The 12936-nt window shown below is 33.3% G+C and overlaps 1 protein-coding gene across 2 annotated transcripts in view; it reads left to right on the forward strand.

The window, feature by feature from the left end:
• LRMP (lymphoid restricted membrane protein) overlaps window positions 1–12936 on the forward strand; it is a 42631-nt gene that overhangs the window by 27841 nt on the left and 1854 nt on the right. For both annotated transcript variants that reach the window (XM_025047363.1, XM_025047364.1), the window contains exons 15-20: window positions 2603–2737; window positions 8413–8560; window positions 9499–9542; window positions 11078–11140; window positions 11251–11300; window positions 11570–11671. In XM_025047363.1, coding sequence (XP_024903131.1) covers window positions 2603–2737; window positions 8413–8560; window positions 9499–9542; window positions 11078–11140; window positions 11251–11300; window positions 11570–11671 — 542 coding nt within the window. The remainder of the gene's footprint in view (window positions 1–2602; window positions 2738–8412; window positions 8561–9498; window positions 9543–11077; window positions 11141–11250; window positions 11301–11569; window positions 11672–12936) is intronic.

Below are 12936 nucleotides of genomic sequence, written 5' to 3' on the forward strand. Positions count from 1 at the left end.
CAAATTTTTAATAAGATATATAATTAGCAAATATTTTATTCTGCAGGTTGCCTTTTCATTCTGTCCTTCAGTGCACAGAAGTTAAGTTTGATGTAGTACTATTTGTCTATTTTTGCTTTTGTTGTCTGTGCTTTCAGTGTCATATCCAAGAAATCATTGCCAAATTGTCATGAAGGTCTCTATACCATGTTTTCTTCTGGAGTTATAAGTTTTGTGTCTTACATTTAGATCTTTAAGCCATTTTGAGTTGATTTATGTGTATGATGTAAGATAAAGTCCGATTTCACTCTTTTGCATGTGGATATTGAGTTTTTCCAATATCATTTGTTAAAGAGACTATCTTTTCCCTGTTGTGTAATCTTGGCACCATTATCAAAGATCATTTGACCATATATATGTAAGTTTATATACTGTTCAATTGGTCTATATATCTGTTTTTATGCCAGTACCATACTGTTTGGATTACTGTAGCTTTGTTATATGTTTTGAAGTGTGAGTTCCCCAACTTTGTTCTTTTTTAAAGTTGTTTTGGCTATTAGGGATCCTATTTGAGATTCCATGTGAATTTAGATATTTCTATTTCTGCAAAGAAAAAAAATGCTATTAGGATTTTGATAGGGATTGCATTAAATCTATAGATTGATTTTGGTAGTCTGAACATCTTAACAAAATTAAGACTTCCAATTCATGTCAAAGGACATCTTTCCCTTTATGTGTTCTTTAATTTCTTTCAGCAATATTTTCAGTGTACAAATCTTTCACCTCCTTGGGTAGGTTTATTCCTAAGTATTTTATTGCTATTGTAAATAGAATCGTTTTCTTAATTTCCTTTTTTTATCGTTCATTGTTAGTGTATACACATGAACTAGTTTTTTATATGTTCATTTTGTGTCCTGCAACTTTGCTAAATTTATTTATTACTTCTAACAGTCTTCTTGTGGAATCTTTAGGGTTTTCTGTATATGAGATCATGTTATTAGTGAGCAAAGATAATTTTACTTCTTCATTTCCAATGTAGATTTTTATTTCTTTTACTTGCCTAATTGCTCTGACTAGGACTGCCAGTACTAAGTTGTGTAAAAGTGACGAGAGTGGACATCCTTGTCTTATTTCTGATCTTATAGGAAAAATTTGCAGTCTTTCACTATTAAATAGGATATTAACTGTGGGGTTTTCATTTCTGGCTCTTGTTATGTTGAGGTAGTTTACTTCTATTTCTAGTTTTTTGAATATTTTTTTATCATGAAATGGTGTTGAACCTTGTCAAATACTTTTCTGCATTAATTTAGATGATAATGCATTTTTTTATCCTTTAATCTGTTAATGTGGTCTTTTGAATTGATTGATTTTCATATGTGGAACCATCCTTGCATTCCAGGAATAAATATCACTTGGTCATGCTGTATAATCCTTTTAATGTGCTGTTAAATTTAGTGTACTAGTATTTTTATTGAGGAATTTTACATCAATATTCATAAGGGTTATTGGTCTATAATTTTCTTGTAGTGCCTGGCTTTGGTATCAGTTTAAGGCTGGCCTCAGAAAATTACCTTGGAAGTATTTTCTATGCTTTCAATTTTTTGAAAGCGTTTCAGGAGGATTAGTGTTAATTCTTCTTTAGATGTTTGGTAAAATTCTCCAGTGAAGCCTGATACTGGACTTACTTTATTGGGAGATTTTTGATAAGTGCTTCAATCTGCTTACTAGTTTTTGATCTATTCAAATTTTCTGTTTCTTCATGATTCAGTTTTGTTCAACCATATTCTGTTTGGCTAACAACTAACATCTGCTTTTCCTTTCCAAACTGAAGGTGGTTATTTAAACTACCATAGGAAACTGTCTGACAATGGCCATTCTAGTTGATTAGCAACTCACATATATCTGTCTGATATGTATCGCTTGGCTTCAGAAGCCAAGCACCTACTGTGTGACAAGCAACTGGCATCTATTACCTCTCATGTCACAGTATTTGTGGAAAGAAAATGTAATTGTCTCCCTCTGACAGATGAAGAAAAATAGAAAATCAGAAGGATTGATATTATAACATTTCTGGAATTAGGAAGCAATTTACAGTTAATGGTGCCGTATAGTTTTATTGCAGAACTTTTCATTTCTTAATGATATAGAAAATTTATGGTGCTTTAGATTTTGTCAGGTCTTAAAAATTTGCTCATGATCATGCAGCTAATGAGCAGTGGCTTGTTTGCTTTCAAATCTGCTGTTCTCTTAATTCTGTCTCCACCCTAGTAAGAAAGATGATCCTCCAGCAGAAAGGCCATCATTTTGGATTAAGGGCTCAAGTTTGAGAGAAATATTCATAAAGCAATGAAGGCATACCCACCTAATCAGCCCAATCACACTTTGTTATCAACAGAAGAGCGACAGTAGTCAAAGCCATTTCTAATTTCAGTATATTTTCACTCTTTTTCTTAAAAGTTCAAACTGTTCTCCTCATATAAGACATTCAACTCATTAAAAGCATAATTTCTTTACCATTACCAATTAATTATATCCTATTCTGTTGTAGAAGAAAAATATAAATACATATGAAGGAGTGGAAACTTTGGGTTGGATACTTCTTAATACATTGCTTTCTGTGCAGTCTTTAACACCTCTTTGTGAAGATGACAACCAGGCCCAGGAAATCATTAAGAAGCTGGAGAAGAGTATAACATTCCTTAGCCAGTGCACAGCACGAGTAGCCAGTAGGGCTGAGATGTTGGGAGCCATTAATCAGGTAATCTGTCTCCATTTCTCTAGTTACAATGAAATTACTAACAAGATCATTTTCCCTGAGATTATGGATTACATTTCTAGGAAGAACTTTTTAAAAATGCTTCTTTATTGTACAAGGCATGTATATTTAATAAAGAAAAAATGGAAAATGTAATGTGCAAATAACGTAAAAAAATTTCTCATAGCATTAGCCAGTGACTATTATAAAAATTTTGTGATATATTTTTCTACACACTCCCATTATACTGTTATAATCTGCTTTTTCATTCAACATATAGCATAGTTTTCTGTGATGTGAATTTATACACACATCATTATTTTATGGTATTCTATTGACTGAATACATCATAAATTATGTAACCAATCCCCTCTATTTGATTATTTCAGAATGTTCTTGATTTTTTGCTATTATAAACAATGCTACAATATATATCCTTGTACATGCACTTTTGAATACTTAATCATAGAAAAGTAGAATTTCAAATTTTCTTTGTGGGAAAATGTGGGAAAAATTTAATTTTTTGAATCTATACCTAAACGAACTCATTAAATATATTTTCCTAAGAAGGAGAAATTTAATCGTGGTGGTACTTTTAGTTTGATCATTTTTACCCATTTTTAGTATCATATTTCCTTTTTATCCCCTCACTAGAGAATAATATTCTTTGTTTTATTTTTATTAAAGTTACTTATGCACATAGTTTAAAAAGTTAAGTAGTTCTATAAGGCATATTATCCCATGTTTCATGGTGAAGAGCAATAACTGTCAACTCTTTTGGTTTGTTTTGTGCTTATATCCATATCTCTAAATAACATGCTTATACTGCCCCTTGGCTTCCAGATACCACATCCCCCTGTTTTTTTCTCTCTGCCTCACAGGTCACTCCCTTTCAGCCTCTTTTACAGGAGCCTTTCTCCCAGGCTCTTTATAATGATGGGCCCCAGGGTTTCACCCTCGTACATCTGATCTCCATCTTCACTCAATCCCTCTGCTATCTCTGTCATCAGCTGATGATTCCCAAATTCACATGCTTACCCTAAACTGCTACCATGAGTTCTAGACTAAACTATACAACTGCTAATGCAGCATTTCTACCTGGATGTTTGATAAACAACTCAAACTTAACATATTCAAAAATAAACTGTTCATGGTCCCTCCAAGACCTGTTCCGTGCATAATCTCCTTACCTCAGTGAAGGGCAACTCTGCTCTTCCAACTGCTCAGCCTGAAAACCCTCAGGAGTGATTCTCACCACTTTTCTCTGACTCCACATCCAATCTGACAAAGTCCTGTTCGTTCTATCATCAGAATATATCCAGAATTTAACTACTTACTTATTTTTCTCTCCATTGCTACCACCTTGATTTAAGCCACTATTCTGTTTTTCCCACATTAATACAATATCTTTCTAAACGGTCTCCCTCTTTCCATCCACACCCCATCCTTCTCCCAACATAGTCTATTCTCAATAAAGCAGCCAGAATAATCTTTTTAAAACGTAAGCCAGATCATCTTACTTTTTGGTTCAAAGCCCTCCAGTGGCTCCTCACTTTTTTTCAGAATAAAAACCAAAGTCCTTAAGATGGCTTAAATAATACATTTTCTTGATTCCCCTGCTCTTTTACCTCTTAGAGTTTATCTCCTATGACTATTTTCCTGAATTATTGTATTCCAACAACACTAGTCTCCTTTCAATATGTTCTGCTAATCATATTGCCATCTCTGGCCTCTAGTTCTAGCAGTCCCTGCCTTCTAAAATACTGTTTTTCCAGGCATCTGTATATCTTGGCTCTCATGTCCTTCAATTCTCATTCAAATCTCACCTCCATAGAATGACCTACCCTGACACCTTATGTAAAATTTCAACCCCTCCCACCCCAGAGCTTCTCATGCCCTCTTTTCCTATCTTTTGTTTTTCATAGCACTGATCACCTCCTAACATAATATATATTTTATTGACATCTTGTTTATTGTCTGCCTCCTCCCACTAGAAGATAAGCTCCATAAAAGCAGACATATTTGTTTATATGGCTCACTGCTCGTATCTCCATGCCTGAAATGTGCCTGATACATAGTGGCTACTCAGTATTTGTGAAATGAGTGAGTATATGACATCAGAAACAAAAGGAAGAGCAACAACAAAAAAATGTATAAATTGGACTTTCTCAAAAATAAAAACCTTTATGTATCAAAAGACATTATCAAGAAAATAAAAAGATAAACCACTGAACGGGAGAAAATATTTGCAAATCAAATACCTAATAAGAGTCTAATACACAGAATAAAGAATGCTGAACACTTAAACAGAAGGAAAAACAACCTAATTTAAAGGTGGGTGAATGACTTGAAAAGATATTTCTCCAAAGATCTCTAAATAGCCGATAACCACATAAAAAGATTAGGGAATCAGGGAAATGCAAACCAAAACCATAATGAGATACTACTTCACACCACTAGGATAACTATAATTTTAAAAAAAGAAGAAGAAGGAAGAAAGAAAGAAAATAACTATTATTGAGGAGCGTGTAAAATTGCAATATTATGATTATATTATTAGTATAGTATATTATTTAGCCACTAAAAGGAATGAAGTGCTGATAAATGCTACAGTGTAGATGAACCTGGAAAACATTATGCTAAATGTAGAGGCTAGATACAAGAGTCACATATTGTATGATTCTTTTTGTATATATATAGTATCTTCCGAGAAAGGTAGCAGATTAGTGCTTGCCAGGGGCTGGAGTGACTGGTTAAGAGGGACTAACTGCTTAATGTGTATGGGATTTTATTTGGGGTAGTGAAAATGTTTTGGGACTAGATAAAAATGAAGATTGCACAACATTGTGAATATACTAAGTGCCACTGAATTGCTCACTTTAAAATAGTTAATTTTATATTGTGAATTACTCATTAATATTTTAAAAAAGAAAAAATACCATCGGTGTACTTAGTGGTTCCAATTAAAGCAAAACTGTACAAACGTGTTTTTGAGACAATTGGGAAAATTTAAATATGGACTGGATGACATTAAGATGTTTCTGTTAATTTTATTAGATGTGATTATGTAAGGAAATACACTTTATGATTTTTAGATACTTACTGAAGTATCTAAGAGTGAAACAACATGATATGTAACACTTGTTTTAAAAGAAATGGTATTCAAAACTGAGGAGGAGATGAAACTCATATGGCAAAATGTTGATGGTTCTTGAAGCTGATTGATGGATATATGTCTACTTTTTGTCTCTGTAAATTTTCATAATAATTTTTTTTAATTAAAGAGTAAGTGCAATGAATAATATTAGTTAGATCATTATGTGTAAACATTATGACCATGTGAATTCTATTCATAGCAGAAAATCTATTATAATGACTTTCCCTTCTTTGAACAAAATCTTGTTCTTCCCAAAGTCAATCATTTTTCTTTGCTATGATGGTTATTTGCTTGGTTTTCTATTTAACCAATTTATTCCTAACCTCTCCTGGAGAGTCTAGAATTTGCAATAGATTTAAACTCATTAGCTATTCTGTCAATTTCTTCTTCTTTGAGATGTTGCTTCCAGAAATTTCTGACCTGTTCAAATCTGAACTGATTGTTTTTAGGCTCACCACAACAATCTTTGGAACACTGAAATGAAGGTTTTCTTTCATTTCTCCCTTGAGTTGAATTCTGTTTCCCAAGTCCTATACCTCCTTCTTTGATGATTTTTTTTTTTCATTTGGTGAAACATCTCATCCAGTAACTTCTTGAGAAAAAGAATGACTAGGAAGTAAACTTTTGAGATGTTATATAACGGAAAATGTGATATATAATCACATCTATTCTTATACTTAGTCTAGCTGGGTGAGAAAGTCTAGGTGAGAGATCATTTCCTTTAGAATTTTTCTTGCATTGCTTTATTTTCTTTTTAGCCTCTGGTGTTGCTATCAAAGCTTGATGCCATTCTGACTCTCGAGACTTTGTTTATAACCTCTTTTTACTTTCCAGAGTTTTTAGGGTATTTTTTTTTTCCTCCTGTCGTCTCTTGGTATGGGTTTATTTTTATCTACTGTTTTAGGCCCTGAGTGGACATTTTCTAGCTGGCAAGTTATATTCTTGAGTTCTGGAAATTTTCTTGAATTATTTCATTTTCTACATGTTGTGGAATTTTTCTACATTTTCTATTTTTTCTTGAGCGCTTCGGATGTTGGGCCTCTTAAACCGGTCCTTCCTCATTGCTTTTCTACCTTTTAGTCTTTTTGCTCTAGTTTCAAAGAGAGTGCCTCGATCTTATCTTGAAACCCTTCTATTGTTATGTATTTTTGTCATAGTTTTAATTTTCTGACCCCTTTTTATTATCAGAATATTGTTTTTTAATAATACCTTGTTCGCATTTCACAGACGCAATACTAATTCGTAACTCTCTGAAGGTATTGATACTTTCCTTGAAGTTTTAGTTTTTCTGCTTTCCTCTAGCTTGCTTTTTCTTGTTTTTATTTTCTCCTTTTATGCTAGAGGCTTTCCTCCAGCATCTCTTGACTCACTATACAGATGATAAGGAACTCATTGTATATGGGTAGGGAAGGTTCTTATTTATTAACTCTGAACTTCACACAAGGTAGGATGTTTCATTGGAGTACTCTTAATATCAGTAGTTTAAAGACTTTTATCTTGAGATGTTAGCTTCCTCAGAGAAAAATCTTACAGCTGCCTGCCTTTAGGGTATAAACCTGGCTACCAGTGTTTGGGAGCAGGAAGAAAGAATAAGGCTAGGTATCTGAAGATTCAATATATATATATATATATATATACACACAGGCTTTTGCTTAAATCTATTCTTTTCAGTAGGATCCACCATCAACTGTTACCGCTCTATCTACAGACCCTCTGTTTAACTCTCCCTAGTCAGCCTTTGGTATCTTTCACCAAAGTGGTGGAGGGAAAGTTGCTCAGTTAGCCTGAGAAAGGGAGGTGGTCTGTGTTTCTAATCACTTAATTTTTTTTCCAATTACAGTTGACTAATATTTTATTAGTTTCAGGTTTACAGCAGAGTGGTTAGACATTTATATAACTTATGAAGTGTTCCCCCCAGTAAGTCTAGTATACACCTGACTATCCACCATGCATAGTCATTACAATATTATCGACTATGTTCCCTGTGCTGTACTTTACATCCCTGTAGCTGCCAATTTGTATTTCTTAATCCCTTCCCCTTTTTCACCCAGGCCCCTAACCCCTCTCCCACCTGACAATCATCAGCTTGTTCTCTGTATCTATTAGTTAGTTTTGTTTGTTCATTTATTTTTTTTACACAGATTTTCAAACTTCTTCTGTTCACATAGCCACCTTTTAAGCTTAATTTCAGAGGCATCACTAATTCTTGAGCCTTTGGGACTTTCTGTGGTGGAAACCAAGTTTTTCTTACTACATTTGGAGGGATTTAGCTTTTTCTGATCTTAGTCATTTATCGCTAGTCCTTCTATTAGCAGGCTTTAAATTTTTCTTGCTGTTATATCTTCCATTCTATTTGCCCTTGTGGACTCATGCCTTCTTTAAAAAAAATACTTTTACTGTCATTTTAGTGGGACTTAGGGATGCAGTGAAGAAAACGTATGTTTCTAATCACCATCTTTTAACTGCATCTCAAAAACAGTATTTTCAGTGTAAATTTGTGTGTGTTTTTTTTTTCTACTAGGAAAGCCGAGTTAGTAAAGCAGTTGAAGTGATGATTCAGCATGTAGAAAACCTGAAGAGAATGTATGCCAAAGAGCATGCTGAATTAGAAGAACTGAAACAGGTTCTCTTGCAAAATGAAAGGTCTTTTAATCCTCTGGAAGATGAAGGTAAAAGTTTAAGATCATCGTACCAGTTATATTTTTCTAATATTTGCTTCTTTCATCCTCTCTCTCTCACTAATGCTTATCATGTCTCTACTATAGAACTGTTAGGTTAAGATTGTATTGAAAAAGTAACTCATTCCTGTCACAGAGCCCAAAGAAAGATGTCAGTTAGATAACAGGCTGGGAGACAAGGAAGATTCTTTGATAACGACATCAAAAATTCATTACATCAATTTAAATTGCTGAGATCAGAGAATATATTTAATCCATCCTATTAAGTTGACCTTGGTGACCTACAAGGATATGTTAAGAGGTGGCTTTTCTCTACACACACAGCGACGCACAGCAACTTAAATGAGCCACTCTCATCAACAGTGGTTCCGTATTCCTCATAAAATAACCCTAGCACAGCAAGCTGACCCGTGCCTTGGAAAATAAGGTGCATATAAGGCCATGGAAAATATCTTAATATAAAATTTATATACATTATGTGATGTATTTTACTCCAGAGTGTTGTGTTATATTCATAATAAAAGCAATTTTAAAAGGGAAAAAGTTTACATAAATGTTATAATAAGCAGTATAAGCTTTTCTGAAAATTTTTAATCATCTGTTCCTCTTATAGAAATGTAACCATATTTGATAACCTTCTATCTGTAATTTCGGATTAATTTATTCAGCAGACATTCATTTAGTGCCTACTGTGTGGGAGGTCAGCATTCTGGACATCTGCAGTGCCCTAGAGGACTGTATTCCATTGGTTAAGATGGTAATTGTAATAAATCACCAAATAAATAACAACCTGATATTTATCTTTAATAGTCCCCATGGTCTTAAATATTTTCTGACCTCTGCTTTTCCTTGTAAAGAATTAAGGCCATTACATTAACAGAAAGTAGAAATGTAATTTCTAAAATATGCAAATGTGCTTTTCCTTTCAGATGACTGCCAAATTAAAAAACGCTCATCTTCTCTAAACTCCAAGGTAATTCCTAATTCACTTACTGATTCACTTAAAACACATATATCAAATGTTATAAGTGAGATGGTTTTAAAAATATGAAGCAACATAGTTTTAAATGTAAATCACGAACCAATTTTAATTCACATATGTGTATCTGTGTTTATATGTATGCTTTTATATTTCCTGCTATATTAGCATATCAGTTGTTCACCTGGCATTGAGAGGAAAGCCAGTATAACAGTTTTTCTCATGTAAAACGAAAGTTGGAAATAGGCTGTCCAACAATGGTAGAGAAGCTTCACTATATTCCTGGGGCCCAGTCTCCCCGTCTCTCACTGCTTTATCGCCCTCAGCGCTTTGCTTCCACTTTATGGCCTAAGATGTCCTCTTTGGTTTCAGCACCAAGTCCTGGTCATAGCATCAAGTCATGTTCCAAGAAAAAGGAAAAATCAAAGACATGTATTCTCTCTCCTTCTAAAGATAACTTCTAGAAGTCCCAGATAATATTTCCATTTTCACTCTCAGTTGCACATAAAACTGGAAATACAGTTTTTATTCTGCAGGCTGTATGCCTAATGAGTAATCAAGGAATTTGAAAGGGAGAATATGATATTAAACCAGCAGTTTCTGCCAATTTGAAAATCAGAATTTCACAGAATTTTGTAATAGAATTTTTGAGCAAGTGACTTTAAAATCATTCCATCCAAATCTCTTTTTCACAGATGAGGACAGGGAGAAGCACAGAAGTTAATGATTAGTTATGATCATGTAGTGTTAGAACCCAGGTGTCTTGGACCACAATTTGATATTCCTGATGCTCAACTAACCTAGGAAATTAAATTAGGGGTGGTCATTTAAGAAAAGGACTCACATAAAACTTTATTTTCTACATTTAAAATGTTTTTATTTTCAGAAATTGTACTTATTTAAACTTTAAGAACCGTATAATACTATGTATCATTTTTCTGTGCATATCTCAAGGCTGATCTATAAACACATCCATTCATTAAAATAATATGCCTATCCTTAAATGTATTAAATGGAAGAAGCCATGAAAAAAAAAAGCTATAAATATAGCTGTGTATTTCTCCTCGTGACTAGGGGAAAATATTTATAAGCAAAAGAAAGGAAGAGATTAATGGATTTTGCTGTATTAACAGTGAAAAAGTTTTTCTACCTGAAAAATCTTGAACAAAATTAATATGGGCAAAGATCATAAACAGCTGGTTCTCAGAGCAGATATATATACATGGTTATTCAACATAGAAAATGTGTTCAATGTTATTAGAAGCCAAATAAATGCAAACCTAAACAAGGAAGTTTATACTCCTTATTTGACTGGCAAAAACCATACTAACTTTGAGTTGGGGAAGGTGGACTATAAATTGATAGAATATTTCTGGAAGGCAATTTGACCATAGCAAAATCCTTTAAAAATGTCTAACTCACCAGTAACCAAGTGCATGGATGTGAATGTACAAGCATATTCATAGGTGTTGCATACAAGGATAAAATATTAAGAATTTTCTAAATTTACATTTTCACCCTTTGAATAGCCATCTTCTCTTCGAAGAGTGACCATTGCCTCTTTACCCAGAAATATTGGAAATACAGGAATGGTATGCAAATTTCTACATGTTCTGTCAAAAGCAAATGTATTTTCATATGACAAAAATACAAACTTCACTAAATTCATATTTATCATTTCTTTACCATCTGAACTTTAAAGGTGGCTGGGATAGATAATAATGACCGATTCAGTAGGAGGTCAAGCAGTTGGTAAGTATAATTTTATGGTTGTTCTTTGGGAACTTTACTTATAACCAGACTAAATTAAATGTTTAAAATAGGTTTAAAACACAGTGTAAGCAGAATAATTATAAAAGTTGGTATGTGATCATGGAATTGTTTTCTTATGAAATAAATGTTATGTGAAGGTGCCAAGGAAAAAATTAGAATATAATTTTTGTATCGATTTAGGTAGTGGGAAATAAATTGAAAACGACTATGGATATATTTGATTTGACAAGTGGTTATCATCACTTTAGGCGTATTTTGGGCTCAAAGCAGAGTGAACACCGTCCCTCCTTACATCGATTTATCAGCACCTATTCCTGGGCAGATGCTGAAGAAGAAAAATGTGAACTAAAGTAGGTGAAGCTCAGTGTGTTTATTAATAACCTGACGTGAGCTGGGGAATAAACAGTGGGGGTCACTTTCATTCTATGGGGATAAGATCAGTGCTATATCATCAAAAAGATAATTAATTGTTTAAGACTTATAAACTGTTAAGCACTATGTAAATGTAATTTGTGAATATATTAACTTTTATAGCACTCAGAACTGCAGGGTTTGAGGTCTTAAGTTAGAAAAGACCCTGGAATTTGTCAGATTTGATCAGATAATTTTTTCCTGTATAGATAGGTGCCCGGCCTCATGGGGGAAGGGTCAATAAAGAGCCATAGAAGTAAAATGTCCATCTACTTAGAATTTAAAACAATACATGAATTAGATATATAACAGACGTATATATAAAACATATAGGCATGTAAGTAATATATGTGCATTATATATATCTTCCCTTTAAAGAAATGGAGAGGAAACATAAAACTCTACATTCCTATCTTTTTATCTAGTAAATTAAATTAAATACACTTCTATATCAAAAAAGAGATTAAGAAGGAGGGACATGAAGAAATGCTGCCTCTAAATCCTTGGGTGCCATTGGACAAATTGCTTAACTTTACTTGGTCTCAGTTTTCTTATCTATAGTGATCTTAATGAATTGATTTTATGTTCATGTTATGTATGTTCACTAAGTGCCTACTATGTGATAGACACTACACTCAATTCTAAGGGATATAAAAATAAGTAAGAAAGGCATAGTACTTACCTTTAAAGTTTTTTGTGGTGTGCGTGTGTGTGCGCGCACGCGCTTAGTTAATCCTGGGAGCCTGTTACATGTGATGAAAACTCAGTGTTAACATAATATTTTCTCATCTAGAGTAGGAAAAAAATCAAGTTTCCTTAAAAGATTATATTACTTGCTTTTTGTTAGTATGGTATGATTTTTACTGAGAAATCTGTGTAAACAAAAGACTGAAACCTTGAAAATCTTACAAGAATGAAGCTAATTCTGGCTTTGGGAGTCTTCTTTCTTTTAAAAAACTAAACTAAAATCTACCACATACATTCCCTGTATATGCTTGGAAAAAAAAAAAAAAAAACACTCGCTTTGAGACATAGTTCCTTTTGTGAGGGCATTATGAGCTTGAGATATCAAAATTCAAATCCAGCTAGAAACCCATCAGTGAACATAATGATGAAACTAGTTTTGTTCAGGTAAGGAAATCCCTCTTTAGATAATATTTTACTTAAAATATAGTCAACGCGATTACTATTTGCCAGATTACTG

This window comes from Pteropus alecto, unplaced genomic scaffold, assembly GCF_000325575.1.
Source record: "Pteropus alecto unplaced genomic scaffold, ASM32557v1 scaffold103, whole genome shotgun sequence".
NCBI classification, from domain to species: Eukaryota; Metazoa; Chordata; class Mammalia; order Chiroptera; family Pteropodidae; genus Pteropus; species Pteropus alecto.